The 18,033-nt window shown below is 35.1% G+C and overlaps 1 protein-coding gene across 16 annotated transcripts in view; it reads right to left on the bottom strand.

Annotated features, from left to right (window-relative positions):
* The window catches only part of RBM6 (RNA binding motif protein 6), a 70,951-nt gene that overhangs the window by 51,979 nt on the left and 939 nt on the right, over positions 1-18,033 (bottom strand). For 7 of the 16 annotated variants that reach the window (XM_034440864.3, XM_034440873.3, XM_034440879.3 and 4 more), the window contains exons 2-5: positions 14,900-14,987; positions 2,864-4,169; positions 2,148-2,237; positions 1,418-1,487 (exon numbers count right to left, since the gene is read on the bottom strand). In XM_034440864.3, coding sequence (XP_034296755.1) covers positions 1,418-1,487; positions 2,148-2,237; positions 2,864-4,169; positions 14,900-14,943 — 1,510 coding nt within the window. In that variant the 5' untranslated portion in view covers positions 14,944-14,987. Of the gene's footprint in view, positions 1-1,417; positions 1,488-2,147; positions 2,238-2,863; positions 4,390-14,899; positions 14,988-16,467; positions 16,559-18,033 lie in introns of those variants that run through there. The other 9 variants (XM_087887673.1, XM_087887678.1, XM_087887679.1 and 6 more) reach the window with 3 other exon arrangements.

Below are 18,033 nucleotides of genomic sequence, written 5' to 3'. Positions count from 1 at the left end.
AGAATTCGGTATTGATATAGATTTTTTTTCTAATTTTCTCTGCATATCAAGAAATATCTAAACAGCAAGCTCTACTTGGTGCTGAAATATACACTATTAAGCTGACTCTAATTTGTCTTCTAGTTGCTTTCAAAACAGATTGCAGCAACGGGGGGGAGGGGGAGAACCAAAAACATATTTTGCACTTTTGCTCTATAAGATCTGTAATGTTTGTTTCCCTTATTCTATATCATCATGTTGAACTTTATGAGTATTTATTCCACGCCAGCATATTACAAATATTCCCTAATAAAAGTCATCTGATACCAGTAATGGACATAAGAATTGGAGCCAGGAAACTCTCAACAAACCATTCTCTGAAATAAAAAGATAAGTCACCCAAGTGTCACAGGATTCATAAGTAAAGATTTTAGTGATCAGTTTAGAGTTATTTGCATCTGATTATTCTGATGAGAGGAATCTTTTAAGGATAATATGTCAAACATTCAGGTACATCTTGAGATACATTAACAGGAACAGAGTCCAAATCACAGAAAGTTAATTGTTTACTATGACCTGATCAGACCCCATTTCAAAAAGAACAATGTTAATTGAAACAGGTTCAGCAGAGAGCTATCAAGATAGTAAGGGATCTGAAAACCAAACAATATCATGAACAATTAAATTATCTGGCTATGTTTATCTTACAGAAAAGAAAACTGAGGGGAGATTTAATAGCTATCTTCAGATAACTGAAAAGTTCTCATATGGAAGAGAGATTGGTCTTATTCTCTTTGGTCTCATAACAGAAGACAAGAGCCAGTAGATTGAAATTATAAGAAAGAAGATTGAGGCTATATATCAGGAAGAATTTCCTAAGTGTACAAACTGTGACCGAAGTGCAATGTACTGCCACATTGCATGGTTAATTCTCTTTCACTAGAGATCATCAAACAAGGGCTTTAAAGTTATCTATCAGATATTCTAATAGATCCTGAATTTGTTCCAGGTGATTGGACTAGATGGATTTCATGGTCCCTTCCAATTCTATGATTATAAAACTATTTTTATTGAGATTGCTATAGGAAAGGTATTCCAGAGACAGTTTTTTTAAGTCACTAAAGACAAACTTTTACTAGTCTTGAATTTTATGTTAGAACAAGTTTATCTTCTGTCTTTCAAAGGTATCTAACCTCAGTATTAATGCAGAGCTAAAACAGGTGATTTGCAACAGACTTGCTAAACCTAATCCTGAAAATGTCAATTCAGTAAAAAGGCAAGTGAATAGATCATATGCCCCAAATTCTTCTTAAAATTAAAATTATAATGCTAGCAAGAAAAAAATTGTACTGACAAGGCATAATGGATCCTCTGATCAATAATTATAGAAACATTAATGTAAATCTAACAAACTTTAAAAAATTGAAAAAAAACCCACCTGTGGTATAATCTTTTAGACGCAGGTTTTTCACTGGTGTTCCATCACATGCTTGGAAAGCATTGAGAATCTATAAAAACAAAGTGTCCAGGTAAGTGGTAATGCCTATATTATACTGAACATTTAAACATTGAATATTCATTCTGTTTGGTAGCAAAACAATGATTTCACATTAATGGAAATGAAAATGGAAAGCACTTGACAGTGTAAGTTAAAGTACAGCAAAGACTATGTCACAATAAATTCATTTTTGCTACATGTTTTTGGAGGGTGTTCCCCTTCAATTACTCTAACATAGTTCAGGTTGTCCTCATTCAGCCACCACTTATTCATCCATTCGAAGTTACAGCAGTGCTGAACAAGGGGACTTATAATCATTCCTCCAGCTATCGGAGTATCTCTGCTAGTCATATGATTGCAATTCAGCCATTTGGAAAGGGCTCACCAAATGAAGGCTACAATGTCCTACAGTCACATGATTACCAGTTGTATCCTTCACTGCCAGCTTTTGACAAGCAAAGTCATTAATATATTTATTAAAACAATGTTAAACAGTCAAAAGCAAACTGCAGGCATTTTTTTTTTCTTTTCTCTCTACAGTCTCTGGAACCCCTTCTAACTGCATTGTTAAATTCTGTTTTTCTATTATTTAGAACTGAGAAACATAAAAACTATAATATACAGTTAGTGTATCATCTATTACTAGGTAAGCTTCATAAACACAACTTACATCATCTTTTGTAGCAGTTTCAGGCACTCTTCCTAGTCGAATCAACTTGCTTGGCTTGGTATCTTTGAGACAGGTTCTATAGTCCTGGTCCTTAAAAATAAAATTCAAAAGGATTTTAAAGTCAACAATGAAGTAGAGGAAAGATGCAACAAGTCAAACATAGTTGAAAGTGTGTAAATTCCCTTAAAAAGTTACAATATAATCCATAACATTTTATCATCAAGGTGCTAAGACTGCATGTAAAAGGTATGTCCACCACTAATAGGAAGTGTCAATTTATAAGAAACAAATTAGAACTAACGAAATTAGGCAGAGAAAGCTGTACGGAAGACTCAGTGTCATATTGATTAAAGTGTGAAGTAAAGGTTTATAGGTTCAAATTCATCTTCAACCATGGAAGCTTATTTCCATGGATTTAGGCTGACTACTATCCCTCATACCAATCAGATTGTTTTTATGAGAAAAACCTGGAACAGAGGAAACTATGCTTATCATCTTAAACTCAAGAAAAGGCAAAATATAAATCCAATTAATAATCTCATGTTACAATACCTTCACTACAATTTACAGATTTAATTATACAAGGAGTGAGGTGAAATGGTGTAAAGGAGTTGATTTCATTACAGCTCACAGCTTTGATTTTTAAAATGTTATCATCTTCTAGTAAACATTTTATAAATGTGATTAAGATAGAAACTTTACAATAAATTGCATACCTGAAGATCTGGTTGAGAATCTTTACAAGACTTCCCATCAGCAAAAGATTTGCCATGTTCATAGTCAAAGACCCGACATCCTGGAAGACGATGATCTACATCTCGATACTCAATGCCCCTGTAGTCTGTATCCTGCCTTCCAAGGAAATCCAGATCACTTTTTTCTTTTAGTCCAGGCAATTCAGCTACTTGCTCTTCTTTTGCAGAAATCTCCTGATTGCTAACAAAGCCCTGAGAAGGCTTATCTTGGTCCAGAAGATTAGGAAGAGGATTGCGGCTATTTTGGAACTCTAGAGAAGATTCAGTCTTAAGATTTTGTTCTTGGGGTTTTTCTTCTTCTCTGGCTCTCGATTCTGAATGTGGCAAATCCTCATTCTGAATACTCAATGAAGACCTGTCTCTAACAACTACAGTCTCTTCTATCTTGCATTCTCTATCTGCTAATTGTACTGTAGATTGACTGTGATGAAAGTCTACGTTAGAGTCTGCTGAGGGTCTCTCCCTTTCTGCAAAATCCAGCGGTGGTGGGGCATCCCTACCCCTAAAATCCTGATCAGCCTGAGGTTTTGGCCTATTTCTGAAATTTGAGGGGGGTACATCTCTGTCTCTGAAGTCTGAATCAGCCGCACCCATATTTCTCAGATCTGTATCAGGTACATCTCTTTTCCTGAAGTCTGAATATGGTGGCTCTCTGCCCCTATAATCTTGTTCAGGCATGTCTCTTGCTCTAAAGTGTGGGTGTGATCCGTCTCTATTTCGGAAATCCAAATCAGATGTTCCTCTAGCACGACAATCTGATGAAGTATCATCTCTGCCTCTATAGTTCACTGTATGAGCTTCCCTATCTCTATAGTTCATTCGGAATGTATCCCTATTTCTATAATCCATAGGAGGAACATCTCCTCCGCTATATTCCACAGCTTGGCCTTCTCTATCCTGAAAATTTCCAGAATACATCTCCCTACCCCTAAAGTCTGGAAGGAGTGGTACCCTAGCTCTGAAGTCCAACTGTGAATCATCCCTACTCTGAAAATCTGAAGGTGAGTAATCTCTGCTTCCAAAATCATGCATATGACCCTCCCCACCTCTGAAGTCACTACATGGTCCATCTCTACCTCCAAAGCTGAAAGTAGATTCCTCTCTGTTCGCAAACTGAGGATTGAGGATGCCTGGGAGTCCCTGGATATCAAAAGGAAGTGATTCTCTGCCAGAGAAGTTGCCAGAGTGTCTTTCTTGAGCAAGACTATCAAGGGGAGGAGAGTAATCCCTGTTCCACCCGGGAGCAAATCTTTCTTCTTGGCTCCCACTGTAGAAATAAAGACAGTGTTATTCATAATGTCCTTCGAGTTTGTAATCTACACATCAGCATGTTCTTCTCTAACTTTAACAGAGGTGTTCAACAGTAAGATCCGCAGAAGATAGTGATGTTTGGTAGTTTAAGAGGTGGTAGTATACGACAGACGTGATAAGTAAACTTGCGCACTCTTATGTCACCATAATTCCCAGAAGAACTCAACATGGAATACCTGAAATATTAATGAGTTAAGGTAACAATCTACATAGTCTCACAGTAAATTAAATTGGGAACTTTAGATAGTTTAAGAGGCCGCCATAATTATCCTGCATGCTCCTTCAGACAGGAATATTCCTTAAACCTGGTTTTATCACAATTTTAAAAAGGAATTCTTGTAAGCTCTCCTATGAATTCCTTGTTCAACATTCAAAGAAATGATTATTATTACAAGGCACTATTTCAAGGTGTGGAAACTTCTACATCTTATCTTTCCAACGTTACGTACTACTTATTACCGGTTGGAAGGGAACTAAAAGTATACTACACCATTTTACAGCAAAATTACATTTCATAAGTTATTTCACAATTGCATAAAGTTGGAAATAGCAATAATATTCTTGACAGTATTCCTTTGCTAGTATACTTTTTAATTAAAAATGTTTATTTTGGCAGGTGGTCTGAAGAATTTTATTTTACCCTTAACATAACATGATTTATTTAGGATACTTAACTCATTCCTAGAGAAAAGTGCACTTATATATTTGAAATTAAGGCTCAAAACTATCTCTAGTAAACTCGGTTTGCAAGAATTTGAGCAAATAATTTATTCAAACACACTAAGAACAATAAACATAAATACAAATGTTTTGTTGTTTCCTTTTATACTTCTAGTAAAGATATGGAATAATTAGCCCTACTCCTGATATTGATGTTTTTTTACAATTCCTTACTAAGACTAGCAGTTCTTGAGTTACTAAATTGGAAGCATACAAATTCCTAAAAATTTGAAACCATCCCCCCCTCCCTCACGAAGACATTTTTTCTTCTGAAACCGGTCCCTGAAGTCAGGGACCACTAGGATACATTATTAAAAAAAATAGGGATAGAACAGCTTCAAATGACATCAGCCTTTCATTTCCCTCATAACAGTCAATAATGTAATATACTTTCCCTTCCATCTTTGCCCCTTGGCTGCCTACCTCCTGTCTTGTTAGGTGGCAAGAAGCCCCAGAATCACAGGGCTTTGAGGCTGCTTGCCACACCCTGGAAAGCTGTATTTGCCGTCATCTTTCTGCACTCTTGACACCCCTGACACCCCATGCTCCGCTACCCCAACAGACCTTTCCCATCATCTTTTTCCTGCTGCTGTTGAGATATGCCCAGCCCTTTGCATTACAAAGCCCCTTTGCAGAAAGCCAGCAAAAGAAAGTCCCTTTGTACCACGTTGGTAGGCTCAGCTAGGATGGGGCTTCCTGGCACACCATGGCTCCAGGGCTGCTTCTTGTTTTCCTGTTTGCTTCTTATTTCTGCTTCTTGCAGTACCCTGGGCTGTGGCAGGGCTTCCTGATGAACCTCAAGAAGCAGAAGCAAGCAAGTAAACAAGCCAAAAGCAGCCTCAGACCCACGGTGGGTCGGGAAGCTCTGGCCCAGAAGCATGGTGCAAAAGGCTTGCTTTTGCCAGCTTTGCACAAAGGGGCAAAAGGCTAGGCTGGGCACAATTCATCAGCAGTATGGAGCACCCAAAGGTCTGTTGAAGTGGCAAGAGTATAAGGAGGCACAGGACCGAAAGGACATAAATGTGAAGGTGTAGGCGGATAGGGGAGTTGGAAGCATCCCTGCTTCATAAGTCTGGATGGATTGCCAAGTGCCCAAATTTTATCATGTGACCTCGGGGGCACTGCAGTGGTTGTAACTTTTTGACACAGAACATAAATCTCTTTGTTCAGTGCCCTGGAATCTTCAGTCATTGAATCAATTATTGTAATTTGAGGACTACCTATATTCAGTGTGAAAGCACGAAATATATTTCAGATGATCTAACATAAATATACATGTACAATTCAGTGGCTCCTTAAACAAATTGAACCTTTCCCATAGAAATTAAAGAGACATTAATTTATGGGATCTGTGCAAGCCTAGGAAAAGGTGTAGCTTGTTAAGGAGTTTATAAATTCTCCTGAGTATAGCCATATGGTTGCCCAGGGGTGCAGAGAGATGGCAAAAAGCTTTTGCCTCAGAAGTGATCATCAGAACGTTTAAACTTTAAACAAAAAACAATTCTTCATGATTGCTTAATCCTGCAGAATTGCACTGGTGTTTTATAATACATCTATAAAGGACTGAACATATTCATCACTATCACTCACATACTTTATACTGGAGAACCTCAGGTACTGGTTAACAAGTTGAGAATGCCCTTGCTTGTGTAAGTAGCACCTACAGCAGGGGTGTCAAACTGGTGGCCCACGGTCCACATGCGTCATGTACAGGCCACACCCACCCCAGCTCCGTGAAGGGAAAAACATAGCAAAATGTCATGTGACAGCAACGTGACACGAGTCTGACACCTGTGACCTACAGAAACAGTCTAATTAGCCAAATTGTAGTAGGCTAATTTACTTTCAAGTATGTCTATGGAATCTCAATCAACTAAGGCACAGGTGGGCAATATTTTTTTCCAAGGGCCACATAAAAAATTGAGACTGTTGTGGAGTGCCGAACCAATGTAACTTAATTTGATGTTCTCAAGCTCCATCAATTCAACTCCTCAGGCTGCTCCAGGAGAGGGACAAGCGCTGAGCAGCACAGAAAAATGCTTTCTCTCCAGCTAACTGAAATAACGCAGAGAGACTCCTTAGAGCCAGACCTGATTTAGTTTCTTCTCCTGCCCCTTGCAGAATGCTTTTTACATTTGATTTCTTATTTCCGATTAGTGCCGGAAAGTGATAGCCAAAGGGCCAGATGTGGCCCGGGGGAAGTTAACTGCTCAGGTGTGATCTAGGGTCCACAAATCTTAATGCTTTCTTAATACTTTTAAATCTAAAACTATAGGTGGAGTTAGCAATTAACATTCCACAATGCATAAATGTCATTGATCAATAAAGATAGTCCTTGACTTACAACCATTCATAGTTATAATGGCACTAAATAAAAGTGACGTATTACCTGTTCTTGCACATATAACCATCACAGCATTTCCACTGTTATGTGATCAAAATTTAGGCAATTGGCAAGCAGCATGTATTTACGATAGCTACAGCATTACAGAGTCAAGTGATTGCTATTTGCAACTGTCCCAGCCAGCTTCTGACAAGCAAAGTCAAGGCGAGAAGCAAGCAATGGTGGCAAAAAAAAGTCATAAAATCAAACTCAACTCTCTTAACACCCACCTTACTTAACAAGGGAAATTTTGGTCCCAAATGTGGTTGTAAGTTGAGGACTATCTATAAAAGGTATAAAATCATTTTTCTTCTAGAATGTTTAGCGAAAAGGTGCAAGAGGAAACTGCAAATAGAAAGCTCAATGAAATATGTACATTTGTATTTGCAAAATAACAAAAAGTTTCACATCAAAACCACTGTTTTTGAAAACATGTGAAATATGTCAAAGATAATAAATTGTTTGCAGCTGATAAACAAAAATCAACAGGCCATTACCATGACAGATACTATGTGTTTACAGAAGTGTTTACAGAATCTAAATATCAAATTACCAATGTCTTGTAATATGCTTTTACAACATTTAAAGATCTATCACAGCTTTGATATAAAGGATGATCCCAACTTCTTTTGAAAGAAATTTAAAAGACATAACCTTGAAAGATATATAGTCCTTACAACCACAACTGCAACTGAAATTTATGTTGTCAGTCATTGCAGTCATAAAAAGAGTCAGATCTGATTTCACAACTTATACAGCAGTCATTAAGTGAATCCAGCTTCCCCAATACCTATTTTTTGCCAGAAATATGCCATAAAGATTAAAAAAACACAATCACATAATTGCAAGACACTGCAATTGATTGTAAATGCCAGCTAGTTGCTAAATGCCTGAATTGTGATCACATGACCATGGAGGTAGTACAACGGTTGTAAGTATAACTATAGGTCATACGTTTTTCTGAGGCTGTTGTAACTTCAAACAGTCATTAAATGAACAGTCGTAAGTTAAGGGCGACCTGTATTGAGGGAAGGAGAGCATCCCAAGGAATTACACATATAGCACTATACCTACTACTATTTTCTTTCAATAGGTGGTTCTTTCTTCTAGGGGAGGCTTCCATTAATAAAAAGGGGGAGAAAATTAATGTTATTTCCTTTCTCCTTCCATGGCGATCCCTCACATTGTTTTGAAGGATCATCCAAGCCTCTGGAATTGATTTCAGGGGTATAATGGGGTTTAGTGAAATTCATTCAAGTGAAAGAAACATTGGCAGCATCAAAGCCCATTTTCTCATGAGAGAATACTAATGAATAAAAACCACAGAATCAGCAGAAAATAAATTATTGTGGTTTCTGAAAGGATTTCAGAATTTCTGTAATTAAGATGAAAGTCTTAACAAAGATGCTTTTTTTTTTTTTGTTTCAGACATTACCAATACTTGCAACTGATACTCTATTTAAACAATGGCAAATGGATATTTCTAAGTTTATATGCCAAGGGAAAACCCAAGAATTAGATATAAACTATAGCAAGATGTTAAGGAAAGAGGGGGTTTGGGTTTACCAGATTTGAAACTTCGATGTTTGTTGTTTGGTCTGGTGATGAATTAAGATTTGGATGGCACCATTATTTATGGTATGACAAGGTTAAAGTAAAAGTTGAATTTAACAACCACTTTGTTAGTCATGCCATTCTAAGAGTTTGGAATAAATATAAAGCAAGGTTTTCTTATGAGGATGCCTCTTTGGGTGTGTCCTCAGGAAGCTTTTTTCAGAAGAGAAATGGTGGCAAAGCCAAACTGGTAGACTTATGGTAAAACCTTTTAATTTTGGTGATCCTATCCTCAAGTCTAAGGAAGAGCTAGAGTCAGGATTTGTCTGCCATTGGTTTACATATTTACAACTGAAAGAAGATTTAAATTAGACAGAGTTATGGGCTTGACTTTGTTAAAAATGAATTGGAAATCCTACTGTGTGGTAGTGATGAACATATTATTGCTAAGGTCTATAAAACATTATTGAGTTCGAATTTGGAAACTGAATATGTAAAGCACTGTATGATTCAGGGGGAAGAAATTTTGGATATAATGTAAAGCTTTAACAATTGGAGAATATGTGGACAAAAGTTTTAAAATTTACACTAAATTACAATTTAAAATAAAATTTCTGTAAGATTATGTTTTTGTTGGTATTTAATACCAGATAAGTTAGGGTTAGTGTTAGTGTTGTGTATAAAGGTATTTCATGGAATTGCAAATGTAAAGAAGGGACTTTTTATCATTTATGGTGGACATGAGATAAAGCAAAGAAATATTGGAGTAGGATTCATATTCTAATAAAGAAGATTCTTAAAGTGAATATAAAGATAAAACCAGAAACTTTTCTTTTGGGTTTAATAGAAAAAGACTTAGGGAAAAAATTGGAATTTTGATGTTATATATGTTGATGGCAGCAAGATTATTTTATGCACAAAAATGGAGAGACTCTTCGATCCCCACAATGCACGAATGGCTGCAAAAGTTGATGGACTTATCAGAGATGGCTAAATTGACTGCTTTGATAAAAGAAAAAAAAACCACAATTACTTTTGTTTCTACTTGGAAACCGCTTATGGGCTTTGTGAATGAGGTGGAAAAAAATGAAACTTTGATTTTGGGTTTTACTGACTGGATAGATTTGTTGTTATAGAAATGGCTAGTTTGTACTATTATGTAAAAGTAAAAGTTGAGGTTTAATGTTACTATCTTATACTATTGCACCAAAGGGAGTCAGAAGTCAATGCCTTTTCTTTTTTCCTTCTTTTTCCTTCCCTTTTCTCTCTCCTATTTGTCCTATTATTTGTTTTTGTATTTTATATTATAAACTAATAAAAAGGACAAGTCGCTAAAAAAATAATAAAGAGAAAGCCCTGAAGGAAATGATTTATCTGCAAATCTTGCAGTTGGCTTTGAGGCCTGAGTAGGGGACTGAAACATCATTGACTGAACTTGTGGATAATCTCTGGTGAGGGTAAATGCTTCCATACTTGGTCTCCATCGCTCAGTGGCTTTCAGTATTCTTCTTAGGAAGCTTAGGGAATATAGAGAAAGAGGCAGTCTTGCAATGATTCTCCTTCTTCCAAAGTTGCTAATAAAGGAGAGATCTGACCCCAGATTCCTCTGTTGTGGGATCCCTCAAGATTCTGTTCTCTCCCCATTCCTGTTTAACATCAACATAGAGCTGATGGATGAGATCAACTGCCAGCATAGGGTTAGGTATCATCAGTATGTATGAATTCATCAGAGACATAATTGGGAAATACTTGGATTGCTTCAATAAACTCAACATACAATTGCTCTTGAAGGCCACTCAGAAGTTTCTACTGGTCCAAAATGCAGTGGCATTGAAAATTATGGGAGCAGGAGCTCCCAGTAGGCTTCAGGTACAATTCAAGGTACTGATTATCAGCTATAAAGCCATTCATGGCATGAAGCCAGGTTATTTGCAACACCGCCCTTCTCCACTTGTTTTTGCTTGACCCTCTAGATTTGGCAGGTTGGGGCATGCTCTGGATGTCATCTATTAAACACTGCCATCTGGCAGAATCCTGGAAGTGAGCTTTTTCTTTCACAGTTCCTGCTGGTTATTGGTACACGATAACAATGAAATTTGTTTGGCTCTGACCCTGCTTGTATTTTATAAATTCTTGAAGACCTGGATGTTCTCCCAGGCATGAGGCCTATAGATTGGTGAGCCCATTGTTGTGATTGTCTTTGGCATCACTGTAGTTATGTGCTTTTGTTGATCGCTCTTGAGTGCTGCTGTGTTATTACTGTATCATATTATTATTATTCATTATTTTAGGTTAGAGTTTTGATTCCTGTGTTCATTGATCAGTCATGATTCCAAGGTAGGCCGCTCTATAAATTGATAGAATAAATAATCGTTTGCCAGTGCAATTTGATCACACCACGAACTTGCCCATTTTTAATATCTCAGACACTGTTGAACATACACAACAATTAATAAACCAGAATAGGATGAGGAAATTGCAAAAGGGACAAAGAGATGGTTCACAAGGAGAAAAAATACAAATAATATTTACAATTATTTATATGATCTTACTTATGAGTAAATGAAGCAGGATGGAAACCCAGTAACAAAAGTGACTAAAATTTTAAAATACGTAAACAGAGTTAAAGACTGAAATGCTGTAAAAAGAAAGAAGGGATGGGATGATAAGAAAAAGAATGTAATAGAAAATTCTGTTAACATTGGAGGTTTAAGAAAGAATTGGAATGAGGATGATTAAAAACTAAATCAAATAGTCACAGAAAATTCTGCAACACACAAACATACGAAAGTGTGATTACAATGATAGTCAATAATTCAATCTTTTTCTCCATCCATCAAAGGTCACTCAGATTTGAGGATTGACCTGTCAATTCCCTTTCCCAATTAAAGGTAGTGATTTTAACTATCCCCATTTTTAGATATAGTATTTCTTTCTGTTCTTTCCAGTAAACCAAACCCCTATACTACATATCCAAAGTAGAGCTATGTGAATTCTAAATCAGTGACAGCATGAGTTAAGACACAATTGTTCCAACTTAGCTGATTTAGAAAACAAGGTGCATTTCTTTAATCAAGTTGTACTAAAGCACTAACTATAATACTAAAAAGTGTAGAAGAGGAATTTTTCAGGCATAGAAAGAAGCATGGTATCAATGCAAGGCAGATCTCTGTAAACAAATTATTTAATTAATAAGTCACAATTAAAGCATTTCAATTTGTCTAACTTATCTGATGGAGCCACTCATAAGAGGGCCTCCAAAAATGGCTAGATATTTTGTTTTTAGTCTCTGAAAATTGGTATTGAAATTAAGGTAAAATATGCTACAGTTCTTACAAACATCATCATTTTTAGAATCTCCACATTTTCATATTTCTTGCTCTGATGCTCTTTAAAAAAACTATTACTAGTATATAAACTAGTCACTTAGTGATCTTATCTCTCATCAAATAACATACTTCACAATGCTATATTGTATGATGAACTTTATCAGACTCCTTTGAGCAATATGCTATTATCAGAAATCCTTTAAGGTGTAGACACTTTAATATGCTTTTAGCATATTAGTCCCAAATTTAACACATCCAAATGTCTCATCTATCTCATTGTTGGCAATAAGGTCTTTGGTTTGATTCTTCTTCCCTAAGCAAAAGATTGCAGATTTCTTGTTATACAGATCTCAAACCATGTACAAAAAAACCCCCTCAAAAGCCATGCAAATATTCTACAAGATAAGAAAGTGTGACAAATAGTCAAATTTTAAGCTGGTGTAAAAAAAATACCACCACCCATATAACAGCATTCCATAAACAAGGCACTATAGGTAAGAAGGCCCTTTGCCATATTTATACCTCATAGGATATTTTGGTGCTATGGAGGGAGGTGATGTTTTTTTTGTAGTGTGGAAGTGCTATTTTATTTTTGTATTTTTATTGGCTGTCGTTGTGAGCCAGTAAGATAATTGTGTATAAAATTGGTGGCTATACAGTAAAAGTTCAATAAATAAATAAAACATACAAGCATGCCTAAATCATGTCCTTAAATCCTTGGGTCCTAAACAATTTGGGTCTGAAATATCATTACATCACTTAAATGTGGATTGAGAGTAAACTATAAACCAGTGCAGTAAATAAGTATTTACAGCTATATGTTATTAAGTTATTTCAGATTGGCTAAAGTAAATCTTAAATAGAATCTCCACAATGAACCTTCTTGGGCTTGCTCTTCTTGCAAGAGCAGCTGTTGAGGATCATCCAGTTGTCTAGAATGGACTAGGATGAGATATAGGAAGAGGCAACTAGATGGGGAAATCTTTGGTAAGGAATGGCTGCAAAACATTTTCCCACTTTTTACAAGTATCCCTAAATTGAAGCAACCATCAATATTCTTGGGTGAACTAGAAGTATAATTTTTGGAACTGCTACAATCTACCATCTTATCATTATCTTTGATTCACACTTTTCTTTTACTAAATTCATTATTAAAAAAGCAGTCAATGAATTCATGTGCCTTTTCAAATTCTGACAAGTCACATCATACTCATGAATCTGTGCAGCAAGATTTTTTTTGCCAATAAATATATTCTTTTAATATACTTGGATTCTTAACCTGAGTCACTACTGATCAAAGAAAGCTTTATAGAACAAGATCAATATTTTGCTTATGACTTGTGTATGCTACTTGTATTTTAATAATATTCAGCAATTATGAGCCTACAGCACATGATATTTTTGATCTATGCCAATCCATCCTGGAGCTACTTCACACTTCATTGGTACTTCCATAGATTTGTACCTATTTAATCTGCATTTAGTAGGCACGCTATATGCATAAAGTGTAAATACATCTGCTTTTGTCTTTTTAATTATTGCACATTCATGATTTAATTCATTTCCCCCAAAACTATAAATGTGCTTTTCATTATTATTGTTAAGTTTCTGCCTTCAGGTTCCCAATCTGTGATATAATGAATGAATATTTGTTTTCTTATATTTTATTAACTAAATTATAATTAAATTGAGACAACATAGTATGGTAAGCTATAAACTATGATTTATAACAGTAGTTAGGTTCAGACTACATAATATACTAAAACCAAACAAGTCTTGCTACAGCATAGGATAATGTGTGAACTCAGCAAACATACAGTAATTGCTGTTATTAACTTTTCAGAAGTTTTAGAAGACTCTATAATAGTGTAAGGTAAAAACCAGAAAGCCATAGCAAAGTATTAGGTAGCCTCAAATTTATGTCAAACTAATTGCTCTTTGATCATATAAAAATGAAATTCTTATTTGACCATGCATAATGTCCTAAAACTAGGCAAACGCTTCTTTGCACATTAAGACCAAAAGCAACTCAGAAAAGGTTTCAGATATCTATAATATACAATACCATTAATGGCATGGCAGAGAATATTCTAAATGTCTCTCTTATCTTTTTAAATACAATTTTAAAAACTGCACTAGCATAGTTATATTTCTCTAAGAGCATTCTGATTGCATTTTTATTAAGGGCATCACATCTTTGAGTTGCACAAGGTGTAATTATATTCATAGAGAAAAAGTCAGCCATTCTAGACAAACCAAATAACACAATATGTTAAACTATTGATTGTTTCCTTTGAATCTTTCAGCCATAAACACTTCTAGAATCCAGGTCACATGTAACTTTTCATTTTTTAACATTATATGTAATTCTCTAAATTCTTGGATTCTATTAATCCCATGAAGAGAAAGTGCTATTTAAAGCACATAAGGAGCTATGCACATAAAGAATTGAATTTACTGTTACTCTACATAAGCAGAACCACCTGCAAAATGTTGACATTTAGATTGTTCCTGTTCAACATTTCAGCTAGGTCTTTCTCCTCTATGATGTTCCATGCAATTTCCCTTCATTTATCTCTTTTCTGGAGAGCCATCAACTATCCCCCATCCTACTTTTATCCAGTTGTAGTAAATGTTATTGCACAATGTCAATGTAGGACTGCTATCATCAATAAACATATTTCATATTGAAATACTTACCGGAAAGGACCCATTCTATTAGCTGAATGAGGGTGTCCCCACATTTTGTTCCAAGATATCAGACACCAGATAGCAAATTCTGAAGAATCTATGGAATAGAAGAGTAACAAGAACAAAATGTAATTATCCTAAGTAAGCTATATAAATCAGCAGGCATGTTAGCTGATCAACCTATTTAAAAACTTTCATATTTTCTTGAAACACTCAGCTAAAAGTAATTCTGAGAATTTACAGTATTTCAAATAAGATTAATTCAGAGTTTCTAGGGTTCCATCTTATTCACCACTACATACTTCTGAAAGTGACCAGAGAAATTTCTGAATTGATTCCAAAAGATTCTTATGTACCAATTACATTGTTTTACCTTATTCAGAATGCTCTAATTAAAAGATATAAAAGTCCTTGGTGCTCTCTGAGCATGATTATTTGCTTGCAGACATTTTATTACCTGACTAGGTAATATCATCAGTGCTTGTGATTGTGGGGTTTGTGCCTGTTTATATATAGTAGGTTGGGGGTGGGTGTTTTTTCCCTTGGTAGTTCCTTGATTAGGATATTAATTTCTGCTTGTTTGTTTGCTGGAGAGGATAGGCATTTTTGTTGCCTCTTTTTTATTGTCTCCTTTCAATGGTGTGTAATTGTGGTTTATAGCTATTGATGGCTGATTTGTATATTAAAAGATATAACCTAGAAAACAAACCAGCATATTTCTCACACCATCTTTTGGGCTTCTTCCAGTGTTTATATCAGCCTCTCCAATTTAGTGGTTTTCAGATACATTTGCTTATACTCTTATTATCACCAAATCAAACTGAAGACCAGTATATATATCAAATAGCTTTTATATCCAGTAAATGCAAATATGGTAAACACTTCTTCCCCTCCAATTTTTGCTTCTTCACGAAAGATAGCTAGTTTGCCATTCTATCTTGCCTATAAGATCACATTCTAACCAAGAAAAAAAATCCTTAAGCAGTAAGACTACACAGCTGAGTAAAATTCAGTGACAAATGCACACTATTTCTTTTCACAAAATACATTCTCCTTTTAACACAAAGTACACTGTTTCCTAGAACAAAGAATCCAAAATCTCCTTAAATTCAGTATAGAAAAAGTGAACTGGAATACAGAGCACAAGAAGCAGAGCAAGGGGAAAAATAATCAGAGTCTAAGTAACAATGAGAAAATTATTTCAGAGATTCAAAAGCATTACTACATTAGATAGACCCAGATTTTTTTTCTCATCAGCTCATTACTATTAACTGAAATAAACACATTTAATTTTAATCTTCCTTAACAAAAGCTAAGAAAATTAACATTGATCCCTTGAATAGAACCACACCTTAGAGAAAATCACTCAAAAAACAGCTATTCGGGCTGTCTCAGTTTACAGATTTGTGGACGTGATGTTCCTAAAGTTGAGAAATATTTTACTTTTCCCCCCAAAAGCATATATAGCTATTGAAAAATATATTTGATGACACCAAACAGATATTTCCACAATATTCTAAAGATGGGCGATCAGATCTTCGGGGCCCAAGGGCACAAATGGGTCTATAAACACCTACCAGATATTTTTAGTGATGTGAAATGGAAACTTTCCCTAAGAAAGTTAGGCTTGTTTGCATGAAGAAATTTTCCTGCTTGATAACATGTTTTCTGGAGAAACAAACAAAATTGATTTTTTAAATAAGTTCATTTTTTAAAAACCATATTGTTTCCTCAGAAAACATTGTATTATACCAAACAGGTAATTTTATTTAGCAACCCAATTGGGGGCAGCAACCAGTCTAAGTGAAAGCATGATAATGCTTATGAACATACTTCAGCTTTCCTTTGCATTATGCAAAGATCATAAATGAGGATTGATAGTAAAGTTACATTTTTATCACCACTGTAATTTCAAACAGTTACTAAATGAGGTAGTTGCTAAACAAGGACTATCTGTATCATTGTCTTTTTCCTTTTTTAAAAAAAACCCTTTAAGAAAGGGTTGTTTTTAGTATCGTTTTTATTATCAAAAAATCTCCTTGAACCCTTATAATTACAATACCCATTTTAGAAAATGAAAGTAGTGGGCAACTTCAGCTCAGTATTTTGTTTAGAAATCTAGTAAGGTGATAGGAAGCATACTGAAAGACAGGAAGATGGGAGTTACCTCATCGCTTAATTTTTTAGTAAGCAGGTGCTTTGGGAACCTCACTAGAGCAATCATTTTATGATTAGACACTCCCCCATCCAAATTATCTGATAAAGACATCGACAACAAGCTCAAGATTCTAATGTATTTGGCAAGAAAAACAAATTGCCTACTAGCCTTGCTACAAATTCTAAACTTACTTCTAAAATCTCTTCAGCAACTTTAGTTGATTTGGCTCCTGGGAGTATATTTTGTTTATTTTTCTTCCACTTGCATTGACTTCCAGTTTGTTTTTAAACCCAATTCAAAATATTAAAGGTCTTTATAATTTAAACCCAAGATGTTCTAAAAATCCAGCAGCTTCCATTAGAGCCATTTCCCAACAAATACACAGGATTCCCTTCCTTATCACTAACTGATGCACAAGATTTGCCATATAGGATAAGATCTCTTCAGCATTGTTGTCTAGATTCTGAAGCAATTTTCCCTAGAAGCACCATTGCTTTCAATGTTCAACAAACCTGGGAAAAGTATCTTTTTTCATTGATGTTTAACAATATCGATTTTTTTAAAATGTTAGCCAATTAAAGCTTTATTTGTACGGGAAACAAATATACAAAACCTAATAATTTTTTGTACCACATAAATGTATTTGCGGACATGCCTTACTAGCAATTATTAATTTTTTTACCAATTGTATTTAAAACAGATCTAATGCAAACAATTTATGTTTGACAAGTATTTTAATAACCAAATTTAAGTACGTGCTAGTGATACTATTTTAATTTGTTTTAGTTATATTTATTCAATTTGAATAAATATATTTATTTCAACCTGAAACACAAGCATTCTAATTCTCGTTAATACAAAGACGCTGGCATAAATTTGCATAACACTTAATTTTTCCACACACACCAAAAAAAAAAAAATACATGCAACAGTTGCCATTTTGGAAAGGAATTCTATCTGTACAACAAAGGGGAAACCGGCTGAC

Source organism: Pantherophis guttatus, chromosome 2 (assembly GCF_059756535.1).
Source record: "Pantherophis guttatus breed Tessera chromosome 2, ASM5975653v1, whole genome shotgun sequence".
NCBI classification, from domain to species: Eukaryota; Metazoa; Chordata; class Lepidosauria; order Squamata; family Colubridae; genus Pantherophis; species Pantherophis guttatus.
This window is presented reverse-complemented; position numbering and strand designations above follow the sequence as displayed.